This window comes from Megalops cyprinoides, chromosome 9, assembly GCF_013368585.1.
Source record: "Megalops cyprinoides isolate fMegCyp1 chromosome 9, fMegCyp1.pri, whole genome shotgun sequence".
In the NCBI taxonomy this organism is placed as follows: Eukaryota; Metazoa; Chordata; class Actinopteri; order Elopiformes; family Megalopidae; genus Megalops; species Megalops cyprinoides.
In genome coordinates, this window is record NC_050591.1 from 28360129 (window position 1) to 28377242 (window position 17114).

The window sequence follows — 17114 nt, forward strand, 5'->3', positions numbered from 1 at the left end:
TCTACCACCCCAGCTCCAACCCAAACAGAATGCGCTATTGATTGATCAGCGCCTTGTTTCTACTTATTCTACTCCATTTGCTACCCAAGTGCAGTCTTCCCCTTACCACTGACATGGAGGCACGCACACACACACACACACACTAACACACACACACACACACGCACACACACACGCACACACACACAAACACAGTGTTCCAGAATGTACCTCAGAGAATCAATGAAACAGCGTCAGGCAGTCTGAAGGTCTTTCTCTTCCCGCCCACACTGTGAGACTCACAGACACTGGAAACTGCTCTTTCAGCTGTTGTTATTTGGGTTTTTACAGACACGAATACAAGCAAAGCCTGACAAAAGCCGAGACAAATCATTTCAGGATGTAAAAACAGTATACAGTACTGTATGCACGTCAGGAAAATCTCACCTCCAGCAAGTCCTGTTTTGATTGATTGCAGTAATTCCTTTCTTTCACCTTCCTAAGCTACTGTAGGTAGTTTCTGCTGGAATGGTTTGATTGTGTTAAGATAATGGCAGCAAGGTAAAGCCAGCAAAGAAGAGAAAACAAAGCTGGTGCTGAAACACCCACAAATGTTCAGCCACTAGCCATTTTTCACTGCACAACAGCAGTGCCATGGCCTGGTTTTCTCTGAGACCACATTTCTGCAGGAAAAACTGTGGTATCATAATCATATTTTCTATGACCCATTACCACTAAAGAGTGATTCTTTCTGAGTGCTAGTGTACATTCATCAGGTTTTGCTGCAAGACTGCTGGGGACAACAACTTTTTCAGATTTCTCAACTCAGTACAAAAGATACAAAAGTCAATTAAAATAATGAGCTAAACAATCTGCACTCTGAGAATTACTTTGTTAAAGAACAATGTTCTAAAGAATAAATGCTGATGTCCCTGAAATGCACTCACTGATGAGGACAGAAATATTTTTAATGAGGCTGGTTGGCCAGACTGCCAAAATCCTTATGACATTTTTTAAAAGCAAAAAAAAAAAATAGGTTACAGGTTAGAGATGTTGTGCTGTGTATGAGTGTGTGTGTGTGTGTGTGTGTGTGAGAGAGAGAGAGAGGGAGAGACATTGCACCTAATCCAAAGATAGTGAGCTCTCTGCATAGACACAACAAAGCACAAACCAGCGTGACATATTATCGTGATGTGAGCAAATGTTAACACTAAGGAATATGTGATTGAGGACAACATTGAAAGACAGACAAGTAACTATATCAGTGCCTAATTATATAGAGGCACAGCCAGATTTTTACAAAGTGTAGAACATGTATTTAATCTGTCTGCATTAAAAGCCTCCTGTGATTGGTTCACATCATGTGTTCCCTCCCACCTGATTAACTTTATTGCAGCAATTATCTTTGTGGACAAAGAAATGGAGCAACATTTCCATCAAAATGTAGATTCATGCAGTCATCCACTATTATATAAAGCACTGTTTTTCCCCATCACTGAAACTCTGGAGGGGTGTTGTGAGAATGGTGGGTGTAACATGCAACTTGACAGCAGGATAAATGGGACAATCTGTCATTTGGTTCCCGCTCTTTGTACTGGGACGTCTCAGCCTCCTACAGGAGCACTGGGACACTGTGCCAATTCTGCTCATCTGCCTTTCGGGACTCAACTGCAGCATCACAATTTAACCGAACTTCTTCACAATCAATTGACTCTGCTGAAAGACCAGGTCTGTATCGGAACTGCAATGCACAATGCCTACATTGTGTTTTGGACTTTGAAATGGTGAGAAAATGAGTGGAAAACTGGTAGGCTAAAAGCACTTTTTATCCTACCTATGCGCTGGAGAATTTCACTAGTGCTTTCGAGTCCTGGTTCCTGGTCATGGTTCCGCAAGGGACAAAGTGAGCTGCTTTGACATGGAAATGCAAACAGTGCATATACAATGTAAAGGCAACTGTGCAAGAGAAATTGTGGTTGAAGAAACAATGAAATTGAGGAGATCAGGATCTCAATCAGGCATTCTGATATGCATCTTACCACACAGATAAAATTAATTAGATGTTGGAACAAGCACAGACAGATGGACAGAAAGATGGATGCGCAGATAAATAGATAAAGAGAAAATGACAGACAAATTAAGGAGAAAAAAGGGAAAGCCTCTCTGTAACGTAACCACAGCACGCAGAGCTGCTTGCCTGTAAGACGCTATTTCAGATTAGGGCTTTCCATTTCTTAGATGGCACTAAAAGATCAATGCCCTCAAATCAAGATTGTTTAGAACCAAAAATGAATGAGAAGAAAGTAGTGTACATGATTCACATCATGAAAGACTTCTCCCTTGTTTGTGGACATGTCATAGCTTGAATTAGTTGAGGCAACAGAGACCGTTGCTGTGAAGCTTTCCTTCTGGTATGTGCACTGTATTTCAGGGAATTTGGGAGCAAAGAATTGCTTTTCTTCAGCAGGTATTTGAAAAGAGAAATTATACAATCTGTGTATGTACACTGCTCTGCAGACGGAGTTCTCTGATGTAACTAACTGCAAGGAGAAATCAAATCTGCTTTTAATGCACATCGTTATTGACACCACAAAGGGATGGTGCCATGGTGCCATGATTCCAAAGTTCACTTTCACAATTTTCCATTGAAGCAATAGTGATTACAACCCATCACGACACTGCAGCAAATTTGGACTTGACTCCCTGAAACTGAAATGAAAAAAAAAAAAATCAGCACAGTTAAAATCAGAGGTTTCTCAGAGGTTTATGACACAGAGAGAGTTTGGGTTGATGGTTTTGCTAAACAATAGCTCAACTGGAGTACTCACTCCAAGACAAGGCTATAACTGTCTTATCTGCAAGAATTTGGGAAACTACAGGTGACACATACCTGAAATTTTAAAGGCATCTAATACCTTTAATGTCACAAGGTGCAAATACAATAATTTACAGCTCAAGCTATAGTTATTAAGGTCTTTTTAGAATAAGTATTTTGTACAGTGTAGACAAATCCATGTGGGGAGTGTTTTCAGTAAAACCACAAATAAATAAATCATGTCCTTCAGATCAACACCTTGCTGTGTCACTGTTTTTTCAATAAATGGGAAAGGATATGCAGCTTTGTCCTTTTGATTGGTGGCACCAGGAGGGTGGACATCTAACAGTGTGAAATTAATGAGATGGGTGTTGTACTTGTACTTTCAACAGCAGTGCACAAACTCACGGTGCATGGGTCGACAGGGGTCGCTGTGCGTGCTGTCGTTGGACTGGTTGCTGGACACGGACGAGACGCTGGAGCTACGGACGAAGCTGAAGGCAGCCAGACGGGCGGCAGGCAGGCGAGAGTAACCAGGAGGGCGCAGGCCAGACTGACCCGGTTTAGGGAGCAGTGACCTGGGGGCCGTCTCTGGGGCAGGTTTCCCCTGGTCTATGTGGAAAGGAATGGTGCATTGATTAGAATGAAGCTATGCCTCCATTTCTCCACTGCACTGGAGATACAGGTAATATTAATAATGATATACTCTATTTGAAATAGTTTCAAACCAATACCAGGAATCATTAGAATGTAATGTTTCTGAGTCTGCTCAACTTTTGCACTGAATTGTGGGAAACAAACATGGAAGCCAAATACTCTAAACTTCCAACTATAAAGCGTGTTCTTGCCCTTACATCCTGCCTAAGTCAAATACATTCACAGTGATAATTTCCAACACCATTTCCTTTGAAATTGCTATAATCTGCAGTTGCATAGAAAAGATCCGTCTCGTTTTGTACCACCATTTCACTGTCTGTCAAACAAATTACATTACAATTCTGGGTTTAAATGGTACACAGTTATAATGGATACAAAACACTGAACTCTAACATGATGGTGATTCAAAACACTTATTCACATTAACGTACATTAGGAAATGACCATTTCTAATTTAGGACCATCAAGGAGTGTCTAGTTTAATCAAATGACATGATAAGAGTTTGCAAATGAGAACTAGGACCACTGTACGTGCTTCATAATCTGTGTACCATGTGTGCACTCTGCAGGGGCTTGTGGTGACATACGCTCGTGGTGCTGAAAGGACAGCTCCCTTGGTAAGATAACGAGGCCTATGGACTATAAGTGGAGCAGCAGAGGAAAGCCAACACATAGACTTAGGTCACTGGTGTTCTCTGGTGATCTCATACATCTTCCAAATAAATCTATTTACTGCAGCAACTGATAGGCTTAGTGGGTTTTCTTGATATCTTAGTAATAATTCACTTCATCTCACTTCATCTCAGGTATTTGCAACATAAATAACATCACATATATTTATTTTAAGTGAGATATTCATTGATTGAAGAAATTCAGTTATTTTCTCCTTTACTACTGTGCCATTTTACCATACGTATAATGGCATCCATTCAAAATGATGAGAGCAATTTTCTGTCTGCCACTACCCACTTTCTGGAAGACACCTTTCTTATGTTTAAAACTGACAGACATTTGAAGGATTTGGAAGATGTTAATGTATTACAAAAAAGCTGCAGAGGCTCTGTTGACTGCATGCATTACAATAAATGCAAATGCAGCATGCCCCAGATTAAATGATACATTACTGTATGAGTTTGTTACATAATGGGCTACTGAGAAGCAGCGCTGAGGAGAAAAAATGAAAAAGGATAGAAAAGGCTGGATGGTAGTAAAAACAGAAAAAAAAACAGACATGAAAATAACAGATATAATACCTCATCTTTGTACCCATTTGCCTCTTTGAAAATGCACTTTGGGAGAGGCCAATGCAATACAGCTGGCATATGAAGCTGTGATTATGACCATCATTGAAGGAGCCAAGTCCACACAACAAATATTCTATTTTGTAGTGTGAGATTAATGAAAAAGGTGTGTCGCTGCTACCTTTATACAATGAGTGGCTCAGATGATGTTAATGAAATGGTGCCTCTCCTCCAATGTGGTGCACTGTGGTGTATTGTGGTACATATAGTGCAAAGTATAGACATTGGCTTGCATGTCAAGTGTATATGGCAACCACACTCTTTTCGCTTGAGTGATCCTACGTGTCTGCAGTGCCTGTTGTGGTTAGGCGAGCCTAATGTGCAGCGGGCAATTCCAAAAAGGGTTGCATGAGAGCATAAAAATGGAACACAAATGTAACTGCTTTAGTCAGAACAGACAGACAGAATTTCAGGGATCAATAACCCCCCTGCCAAACTTTGCAGCATGAGGCATCTTTCTGTCTTTCCCTTCCTGCAATGCTCATTAGGTTGTCCTGGGACTATCACACTAGCCAAAGAAACTACAGGGTCAGTGGTGAAAATTTTACGTCTCAGAAATCCATCATATTGAATCCATCACAAGATTTACACATCTTTGGTCAGGTACGTGCATTCAAAGTGGTGCACGTATATGCATTTTGACCACTCAGGTTCTGCTCAGGTGGCAATGAGAGCAGAGGTGACTGACAGGTAGCATGACCATTGCAGAGAGAAAAAACATACACCATACAACTAAAAATGCAATGCAGATTGTAAATATTATTGCATGATCTTCACACAACAAAAATGTATAATTACATCAAGAAATGTGGAAGTTAGCAAAGCAGGGGTATGCAGACAGGAGTATAAAGTAAAAAGCACCACTGTGCATAAAGATAAAAAAAAACAACATCGGAATTCATATAAAAAGGTAGCAGATTTGGATTTCTTTTTGTGATGGACTGTTCAGCAGCCTACACTGCTTATTGGGTTATTATGCATAATGGCAAGGCTACTGAAACAGTGATGGAGTGCTGGTCCAAGAATAACCACAACTGAGAGCAATAAGGAAATGGTGATGAAGAAGAAGAGGAGGAGGCCATGATTCTGAAATGTTAAAAGACTTATTTGCCTTCTTCCTGTATAGATAAACCCACTGTGCCCAATTGCCAGAGGGACACTGCACATTTAACTATGATGAAAAGATTATATTTTATTCCATTCTGTCAGTGCAGTTCGTAAATGTTGAAAGTGTCTCCTTGTGCAATAAATTTAATCTGTACAAATGCCTTCCCATCCATCTTTCCAGTCAGGCACCCCCTCCGCCTTCTTTGTGCCCCTTGCCACCTGAGCCTCTGATGAAATTGCAGGCAGCTTTGCACAGAGATAAGGCCATAATCATTACGAATCAATATCTGGTTGCTGGGTGAAAGATGGGCATCTGATAAACTTTTCCTTTAAGGACCCTTGTCACAGAATTCCGCTTCCCTTAATGAAAGAATAAATTTATTCACATGTTATGATGTGGGGGTTTTATGCTCTCATTTTTAGCAAGGGGATTTTGAGTCCTGACCTGAGGGGAAAACATTTAATATCTGGTTACTCAGGGGAGTCTGACTTCAAAGCACACTTTGACCATCAAGGTCTAAATGTCACTCTCAGATTCACCCCCTTTATAAATGAATTCAAGTGTTTTTATTTTGAATTATTTAAACTGCTCTATTTTTTTTACTTTCCTCCAGCCTGTACACAGCACTCATAAATTTTGACGCTCAATAAATCTTCAGGGTACAGTACTGTATCTGTTGACCAGTTGGTGGTGATATCTATCGGAAATGTGATTGGTAAATAAGGCTAGAGGGACAGGTGTGGGGACAGACTGGCAGGCCAGACCACTCCCTTCATGGAGTGCAGAAGAGAACCAAACATGGTGATGGTGGCTGTTGCACACAGACAGCTGGGACTAGGGCTGGATTTGTGTTGCGTTTTATCTGGTCCCCGACGGACCAAATTACACTCGCTCCTCTGCTGCCATCGATAAGACAAGGGAATTCAAATGTAGTGGTAAACATATGAAATGTGTCTTTCATCCTCCAAAAAAGTCTTCAAGTACTGAACATGAGATGAAATACATTTATTGATGTTCTGGTGATCCAGCACATACATTTGCAAAGCAGTTCAGTCAGGGCAAAAACATGACGGGTGAGTAAGTTGCCAGCAGGCATCATTGGAACTTACTTCAGTGTTAAGTATTTTACACTTCAAAGACTACAGGTGCCTGGAGCCAAACGTAATACATATGCATTAGCTGAAATTATGATGGTGCAGACCCTGATAACAGCAGGGAGACCTGCACACTGAGGGATTTGATAACAAGGAAATGGTGATGGCGGATTGGGAAAGGGGGAAATATACTGTAATAATAATCACTACCCAGTCCTTCATGGACTCTTCACAACTGTGTATCCCCCAGTGAATACTAATCACACGATGCAATCTTTGTTATTTGAAATGTGCTGTACAATTTATTAATCCCTGAGCATGTATATTGGACACATCACAGTGAGAGCTTGAGTTTGCCAGCACTTGGCCTGTTGCAGAGGGATGTATCTGTTTAATCAAGGAACCCTGACTGAGGTCAGCAGACATGATAATATCAACAGACAGACAAAGAGTCCATTTTCCTTTCCAGCATTTTGAAGGTTTTCTTTTTTTTTTTTTTGGAGCAGACCAAACCCCCTGGAGCTGTGCACAAGGTCTCTGTAGACAAGTCCAAATAAATTTTAACAGACTCTCCTCATTCTAATTTGCTGTAGAGCAGTCACATATTTGTAGAGTACAAAAGAGAAAAATACAATGGGAGAAAGCTGTCTGAATCTTAAATATCCACAGTGCCTTCAAAAACGGAAACACTTAACCAATTTAGACCAGTAGATATTTTTTGTGCCCAATTTCATTTTAAATTTAAAGCAGGTAGTAACCACTGTAGGAAGTTGTTAGCATCTTACCTGAGGGATCAGGGTAACACTGGGTGAGTGGACTGACCACCTGCGTTGGGTGGCTGAAGGACAAGGCTGACCTCTGACCCGCCAGAACCATCCTGTTCTTAGCTGAGGGCAGCCTGGTCACTGCACCCAGTCCCAGCTGTGGCCTCAGGGCCCTGGGAGAGCGGAAGAGGCCGGCAGCCTCGTGTGGGCTGACCTGAGACACAGGCGGGTCATCCCGTCCAGGGCCCCCAAGAGCGACTGTACCTCTACCCATCTGAAAGTGAGAAAAGTCAATCAACAGCACACCAGTGAGAGGAACAGTGGTGAGGATCTGTATTTAAAATCTGAGCTGGCTAAAGTGGAAAATCAATTATACATGCTCACTGGGAGGGAAAAGCCATCGATTTATGAGCTTTGGAACCAAGCAAAATAATTCAGTGAGTTTGGGAATGAAAGGCTATGGTATCCTTAAAAATTCTGCTTTCTCATCATGTGCTTACTTATATACAGAGAAGAATATCTCAGTACATGGTAACTGGAACTGGAAATTTGAAATAGAAAAGTTCTTTTTTAACTAGGTCATATTACACCTTCCCTGAAAATTCATCCTGCACTCACACACAGACACATACAAAGACATGCATGCAATTCACCCCTTCTATCATCTCACCTCCTGCAGATATTTGTCAGTCAGCTCCCCATAGAAGCCTTCAGATTTCCCTGTCATCTTGTGGGGGATAGTATGGCTAGGAGGCTTGATTCCAGACACCACCAGCCCTGGGGAGTAGTAGCACGCCTTCTGCATCTCATGACGATACTTATCATACAGAAGATTGGAGGCGCTGAGCACGGGCGAAGCCTTGGGGTGCCCCCCTGCTTTGGGGTCCTTGCTGGCCTGTGGGCTGGGGTATGCTGTGAGTCTAGAGGGGAGGGTGGATACCTCGTAAGGGGCATCAGGGACATGGGGCTTCACCTGAGGGCTCTTTCGGATGTAGGTAATGATTTTGGGACGCACGTTTTTGGGCTTTGGGGGGTAGTGAGGTGGGGGGGACCTTGTGTTCCTGTTATCTGGTTCCGTCTTGTCTGCTGGCCTCAGTGGGGGTTGCAGGATGGGTTTGGGGATCCCGCTACTTGGGCACACCTTACTGGGGGGCTTCACGACACTGCTGCCCCCCTGGGAGGCCTCACTGTACTCCTGACTGGGAACTCTCGTGTTGGCGGTCTTGGCAGGGGACATCGGGGGTCTCCTCCTTGGCGACCCAGTCTTTGGGGATGGAGGGGTTGGGGCTCGGGTGGGACTTCCCCAAGGCTTCCTTGCCAGCTGGGTCCTCTTCTCTAAGCTGGAGGGGCTTGCGCTACGGCTGTGCTCAAAAGAGCCCTGCTTCCTAATGGCTTTGGGCTCACCGGGGACAGGGTGGCTGGATGCTCCCCTGGGGTCTGCTTTTGAGGGGTTGCTGTTCACATCAGGGGCCTCATCGTCTAGGGAGGGTTTGCCATTCATCTTGTGACTCGCCTTCCGTGAAGATGTCCCTGGTGCAGGAGATGCTCTGGGGCTGGACTGGGCCTCCATATCAGGGTGTGCCTCCTCAAAGCTGGTCATTTTGCCGATCTGCTGCTGGCAGACACGGGTTTTTGCTTCCATTTCTTCCTGTGCTTCTGTGGAGGGTACATCCCCCTGCTTGTAACCTTCAACAGATCTACTTTGTTCCCCTACAGTCATCTGAAGTTTTTGAGTTTTGTGCTCAGTATCATTAGTATCCACACGGTTCTGTTTACATTTTCCTGTGCCATTAGTCAGTATGCTCAGCCCTTCTTGGGACGGGCTCCTCCTCGACTTCTGTCCTAATTGTTCTAATTGTGCTTGTGGACCAGGTTCCTGTTGCAGAATGGCTGAGTTCAGATTCAGATCAACACTGCTGGATAAAGATGTGCTTCTTCCAGAATTACCCAGAGGGCCCCCTGTTTCTTGGTAGAGTCCGCTCTTTACTGAGATTGTAGGGATGGACTGGGAGGCAAGCGTGAGGTCCTCAGAGATGGTTCTGTATGGTTCGGATGGCAAGTGCCGGGAATCTGTGGCTTGCATTCGACCAGTGCTGTCCAGGGCACTGGCTAAGCTCCCGCCAAGGCTGGACATTGTCGAGAGACAGGACACGAACACATCGTTTTCCGAGCTGAACTCAGCCCTGGTTAGACACGTGCTTCTCCCTCTGCTTCCCAGTGAAAGTGAGATGGTGGTCTCCAGGTCCTGCACACTCTGCTGTGTGGTTCTCTCATCCGCATCGTAGTTATTGTCTTTGTCTGTCGTCGCTAGAGCCGGGGCGGAGCTATAAGGCAGGGGTCTTTCATCCACAAACGGACCTCTGCCCGCTCCCGCTCCTCTCTCGTACTCCTCCTCTTCCTCAACCAGGTAGGCCTCCAGCTCCTGGCACTCCAGCATCTCGAACTCCTCCAGCTCTGGGTCGTCACACTGGGAGTCCGTCCCCCAGATGATGATCTTGTCCTGCTCCTCGCTCTGGGACACCAGTGGGGGGAGGGCACCCGCGTCTCCTGTCCTGCCTCCTTCTTTGGTGCCCTCGTCTTCCGTCTGGATCTCATTGGCGTTGGCGTCACCCTCGGGTGCAAACAAACCCTGCTTATTGTTGTTCTTGATCTCCCCCTGGTTGTCTTGCCGTCTAGAGCTTACAGGGCCACTGGGCTGGCCCTGTGAACTCATCTTCTCCACTGTGCTGTGCTCACAGAGGCTCAACAGTTTCTCATCACTCTTGTACACATTAAATGGTAGCTTACCCTCTCCTGAGATATTCTGATTTGTAAGATGTGAAACAGAAGCCCAAAATCCAACTTCACATTTTTCACAACCTTGGCAGGATCTCTTTAATAATGTAGCATCACAAGACTTCAGGAAATGTTGACATCAGGCCAGTTGGTGCAATATGGAATAGCATTAAGATGGAATCCTTTGCCTGCAATGGAAAAAGAAAGCTGTTATGACCTTATGTAAGATGTGCCTATATATCATAAACAACTGTACATAAATCATTACATTTTCACCACATCACAACAGCCTGATGAAAGGGACAGATTGTATGAAATGAGTCTGAAGTGAGTAACGTATGTCTGAAATGGGTTGTACATGGAACATCTCAATTCTGGTGTGTACATTTGATGAATCTCAGCATTAGATACAGTATATGATGTAGATACATATGGAACTATTTATATTAACCTTGAGCAACATCAGTTAGGTACATTACAGAAGTGTTCAGACCTCCTTATAAAGGACGACCCCTCAAGACCACTAGGTTCTAAAACACTGCTACCCACAATGCCTCTCAAACCATGATTAAAAACTCCACCAGCATCAAACACTATTATGGCTTGCTCCCCTGACCCCCCTCTCGTAGGAGAATAAAATAAATACGAGATCCTCTCTGCATCAAATGAAAGTGCCATTTTCACTACAGGGACTCGGGAATCACATGACACCCAAAGGAGAGAAAACCCATAGCGCCGTCCAACATATTGCCAGAAGGAAATAAAGATTTCTCACAGAGTCATTTCTCCCATTCCAGGACACATCATTTATTTTCCAGAATAAACGTGAAGTTTTCCCCTCAGTACCTCAAAATAGATTTTTGTGTCACACTTTAATTCAATCTCCACAAGCATGGAGGTCCACACACAGCTTATATCTTCAGAGGGCTTCTGCTTGGTTGACGGAATTCGGCAAACTATTGAGCTGAATCCATTTCCTTGTGTATTTGCTTCATTAAAAACCACTGTTTTTGTAAGTGGTTTAAGTATGTAATTCTGATTTTTGCATTTATTTTATTTAATACTAAAAACTGCAGTACAGTTTGAGGCAGTCTGAAATCCAGGTTTAACCATTTTCAATTTGCAGAAGCATTTCCTCCTCTATAATAATACACAACACAAAACAAGATTAGGGAAAGTAATCATTAAAATGATGCTCCAGCTTTATTATGTTGACTGGAAACAACAAACTGCTCCCATAACAGAGAGAGAGAGAGAGGAAGGAGAGTGAGAAAGATAGGGAGAGATGGAAGATAATAATTTAATTGGAATTCACAACAGGAAAGGTTTTGTGAAGCCTTTACAAAGTATGTTGTACATGTCTGTTCATTTTATTCTACCTATGTGACTGTTTCCTTTGGTCAGTGCTCCTACAGTGATTGCATGTAGATTATTTGTTTATTCTGATGCAAGATACATGCATCCATTTACATGCCCAATGTATCGATAAGCAGTTTCTCTACCTTCAAAAGGCTGTAAGTGGCAATAGATTAATGGTGATGAACTACAGTAGACCATGCTCCTGATGCATTGTTTCTGTTAAAAAATGAACATGTTAAACAAAGGTTACATGGCAAATAACCCTCATGTTTAAAGTTGTCTAAAAGAATGCTAGTAAAAAAACAAAGGTTCCTGCAGAGAAATGATGCAATTCATCCTCAGCTCATGAAACCATTCTTGCTATATTCACACAAATATGTGTAATGCATGCAGATCTGTAATATGGAATAGGAGTAGTCCATTTGTGCTGCTTTGATGAATTCTATGCCCCTGTCAGCACAACTCCCCCATCTGTAAAAGATCCCATTAAAACAAAGGGAGAATAACCTAGCATCGGCCCATGATTCATCATGCACTGCACACACACAGGCACAACTCATATCCGCACATCAGGCCTTGACAAATTCTTCCCCAGAAAGCTGTTCGGCATTATGCCAGCCATCACGCAAAACCAAAGTATCAAATCATTCCATGATCACCGCAGTAAAAAAAAAGGTCATGAAGAATGAAACATCTTGCTTCTAAAGGTTTCCACAACCCATCGGATTTATAACGGTGCAAATGTAAACATGGAATCAAACAAGGTGGAACACAAGTCACGTCTGCCAATGTTAACAGATGTGCCTGGCAGCGGAGCACAGGAGAGGACCCTGTGGTGGTTGTCTTTAACACATGTGTCTGACAGCTGAGCCGCACACAGCCACCCCCCAGGAGAACCTATTTGAAAGCATGGGGAGGTGGACCCTCACTCCAGCAGGGGGGGGTGTGCATGTCAGTTAGTTGCCACCGCTGAGGCACAAATAGGGGAAGCAGAGAGCTTCATTTGATTCATTCATTCATTTAATACTTTGCAAAAGGAACGGGCATGCCAATTTAGATAAGGTTCATCCATTAGCGGTTAATTCCTTTTTACACAATTGCATTTATTGTAGTGGCTCTGCCCTTGTGCACTTCATATGAAATGATTGCAGTTACAATAAAATGCAAATAATTGGTTTTAGGTTCTCCAATCTCATTGATACAATTATTTAATGTGAGGTGCAAAAAGTTAATGCTACCACCTTGGACACAATTAAAAAAATATGTTGTAAATGCCTGCTGATGGATAATTCTTACTAACATCAATAAGCATAGAGCCAGTCTTAAAGTATCATAAAGTATAATCACACTCTTACAATCTGTTCAAAGGTACCTTTTCTTACACCTTTCCCTTGTGTAGCTCATCAACCACCAACAAGATCAGCCATTTCCCTCTGTCTCATGTTTCCCTCTGTGATAAATTGAATACTGCATCTTAAATTACTTGGTTTTAATGTGAAAATGAAGACCATGTAATTAGGTTAATGCTTCACTTTCATGGGTTTCTAACTTGCAACTGCAGAGTTCACAGTAACCTCAATCCATCATAATGTTGTTTCAGTCAACATCTCCCTGTTAGACCGGTCATCATCACGTTAAACAGATGATGCACTTTGCAACAGCACAGCACTTAATTAGTGAAATTTGTTCACACGGCTGCTTGACTTGAGGCCTGAAGTGCATTGTACATCCTTTTATAGTGTCTTTTCAAATTTAGTCAACACCTAAAAGATGATACATCCCCAACATCCCCAAGCTAAACCATTAAGTAGTATCTCTCAGTGGTTAACTCTCTTAGTGGTTGTTATACTTAAAGCTGACAGAACTCTTGTCCTAAATATGTAATCTTGTCAATTATTAGGACCATTTTCATATTTATCTTTTCCTATTTATGTTGATTGGTAAATTTAACTTTTAAAATAATAGTAAAGTTACCAATAATGAAGCATAATGCAGTTTTAAAACATCTGTACCAAGGCAAAATACAAAAAAATACTGATTTTAATATTCCTGTCTGAAATGTTTTATATTACATCAATCCTTCTAAACTAAATTGCTGAGCAAGGTAATGCCGGTCTGCTGTTCCACACACTAAAAAGGTGCAAACTTGAACTAGGTGATTACCTGACTGAAAGGTTCTTAAAAACTTAAAGGCACATATGAGGAGTCATTTTGCATTTTGAATAAACAATTTTCTTCCAAGGCAAGAATAATTGCAAGATCAGTGGAAATACCTGATTTTACAACACAGCATACATTAGCTGTGCATGTTCACATGCCAGACAGAATCAGTTCAAGAATAAGAGGGTTAATGACTATAGATGAAATCACTACACACTCCTCCATGGTCATTAGTAGCTGAAAATCTGAAATCTCACTTGTGTCTACATTCTGCAGAGCACTTGATACAATGACTGGCAGGATATTGTGATTATGACATAAATGCTTCTCTGAACAATGCTATGGTAAATCAATCATTTCAGTGAATAGAATCATTGGCTGAGTATAACCATTGGGCAGCAATTCATGTGCTCATCCAGGAAAACAACTTTCTGATGAATGCAGACAAAATGACTAGTGTGATGTAGCAATTCTGTAATTGAGACTATTAAAGAAGAACTTCTGTTTTCTTGCTTTGTGTGTATTAGCACTGGATAATACTGCTTAAGATGGCTGTAATACTATCACAATTCTGATAAGAGATATGCAAAAATATCTCTTACTGTAAAATATATTCATGGTGCAAACATAAAAAGCGAACGACATGTCCTCGACCCTAATCGTTGACAGCAGCTCAATGCACACTGAGCCCTACCGACACTGTAAGCCAGCAGGAAGACCTCCTGATCCACTGATCTGGGCCGATTTCTCCTGTCGGACTCCAGGGCGGTGAAGTCAGGCCACATCAACATTATGAACTTCCCACTGACCTACAGTTCCCTGCTGCCTGTTAATCTGAGCACAGCAGTCCAGATGCTTAAATCTAGGCTCTGCGGTGCACCAGCTGCTACACCAGCTCACACGGTATCGGCTTCTGTCCCGTTCAGTCCACTACTTGCTTTCCTTTGCTTTGAGACAGGTGACACTAACTCCCCGTTTTAAGTAGTTTCTAACTGCTGAGACACAGAAATGGGGGTATATACATATACTATATGGACAAAAGTATTCGGATGCCTGACCATTACATTGTAATGACATTGTATTCAAATACATATACTTTAATATGGAGTTGGTGCCCCTTTTACAGCTATAACAGCTTCCACTCTTCTTGGAAGGCGTTCCACAAGATTTTGGAGTGTTTCTGTGGGAATTTGTGCCCATTCATTCTGTAGAACATTTATGAGGTCAGGCACTGATGTTGGACGAGAAGGCCTTGCTTGCAATCTCCGTTCTAGTTCATCCCAAAGGTGCTCGATGGGGTTGAGGTCATTGCTCTGTGCTAGCCAGTCAAGTTCTTCCACACCGAACTCATCAAACCATGTCTTTACTGTCCTTGCTTTGTGCACTGGGGCATAGTCATGTTGGAATAGAAAAGGGCCTTCCCCAAACTGTTGCCACAAAGTTGGAAGCATAGCATTGATAAGGGGCCTAGCCCAAACTCTGAAAGCAAAAAAAAAAAAAAAAACAGAAGGAGTCAACAATATTAGAAGTGTTACATGACTAGGTTTCAATGGTTGGCCAGACAAGGTACAAGGTAGCTGGTAGAGATAACGAGTGTGCTAAACCATTAGATTACTTTTTTAGAGTTTAGTAAGAAACAGTTTTAAGACATGAGAAATTCCTTTAGGTGGTAGTGTTTCAGTTGCTCAGGTAAGAGTGGAAGAGCTTTGTTTTCAGATGTGTCTTGAACACAGAGAGGGGCTTGGCAGAATGGATGAAGTGTGAAAGTTCATCCCAAGAAAGTTCTGGGTAGTGATTTTGCCCGTGATGCAACAGAACCACCAGACACCGTTCAGTAGCACCAGACGCCAGCATATACAGCCACAATGGGTCTAAAGAAACTGGGCCATATGCTCCCCTTTGTGAATAAATTGGTGATTAGAGCTCAGCACAAGTCATGCTGGATATGGGAAAGGGGAATGGAATTCTAAGGAAGAAAAAATCCAGAATGGCACAGATTCCATTCAAAAGCATGCCACCAATGCATAAATACCTGAAATTTTAGCAAATATTCAAAAATGGATAAAAGATCCATCTGTAATGTCTTTTGAGAGAAACTGTAGACATAGACAGTTTTATGCTATCAGCAATTTCTTTTTACAGCTTGCAGATTAAAGCATGCAGGGCCACTCTCTCATAGCTGTGACATAAATGACATCAGTCTGATCATAATCAGGTAAAATGCATGCTGGAGACAGCTATTAAAGTGTGGAATAAATATTAGAGAAGCAAAGATAGAGACATCCTCATATCAGATCAGATTTATTTAGACTCTCAGGATTTGACTTTTTCATAGATGTCTGTTCATGGGTTTTCTATTTCTATTTCCAATTGTCTCATAATTAGATCACAAACATACAAAATGTATGGTATTTAACAAGATGAAAAATTAATGAAAGAAAGTAGGGCAATGTAGGGCCAAAGTCCATAATTCCCTCACCCCGCAGGTAAATGAAATAACTTGTGTGCAGTCAAGTGTGAAAATGGACAGCCTTTGGGGGGTATGGGGCAGGAAAGCTAAGGGGTATGCATTATGCACCACTCAGCAAATTCAGCAGCTACAGAGAGGTGAGGAGGCATTAACTATGGTTACTTAATCTTTTTGAACCTCTGAACAGCAAATATTTACAAATTTTATAAATTTCTGTCCCTCACTTTTCACTTTTCAGCAACACATTGCCTCCTTATAGACCTGGTATTACCAATACTTATTCAAAATTCCTGACTACTACTGACCATGGAATAAAAACTAGATCTTACTACCACTAAATGTAGTTTGATACAGATACTGCACAATATACAGAATGCCCCTCCATACTACTTTTCCAACTCTGTCTTTCCAAACTAAATTTATTATTTTTTCCTCACCATTGAAAAAGGGAAAATCTCTTCTCCTCACTCTGAGAGATGAATTTAATCTCTTCCTGGTGTTCACCCACCTCCTGGTCTCTGGTAAAACCTGTTATCATGAGTGACAGTGTGGGTTGGTGACTAACCTGTGGAGATTTTCCCCAGGGAGAGATAATAAGGACTGTACAATGTCTTCCAAGCAGAAATATCATT

The 17114-nt window shown here is 42.1% G+C and overlaps 1 protein-coding gene across 1 annotated transcript in view; it reads right to left on the bottom strand.

Moving 5' to 3' along the window:
* Positions 1-17114, bottom strand: part of mtus2b (microtubule associated tumor suppressor candidate 2b) — a 70345-nt gene that overhangs the window by 27936 nt on the left and 25295 nt on the right. The window contains exons 2-4 of the mRNA XM_036535943.1: positions 8389-10681; positions 7740-7992; positions 3203-3406 (exon numbers count right to left, since the gene is read on the bottom strand). Of these exons, the coding sequence (XP_036391836.1) occupies positions 3203-3406; positions 7740-7992; positions 8389-10431 (2500 nt within the window). The 5' untranslated portion in view covers positions 10432-10681. The remainder of the gene's footprint in view (positions 1-3202; positions 3407-7739; positions 7993-8388; positions 10682-17114) is intronic.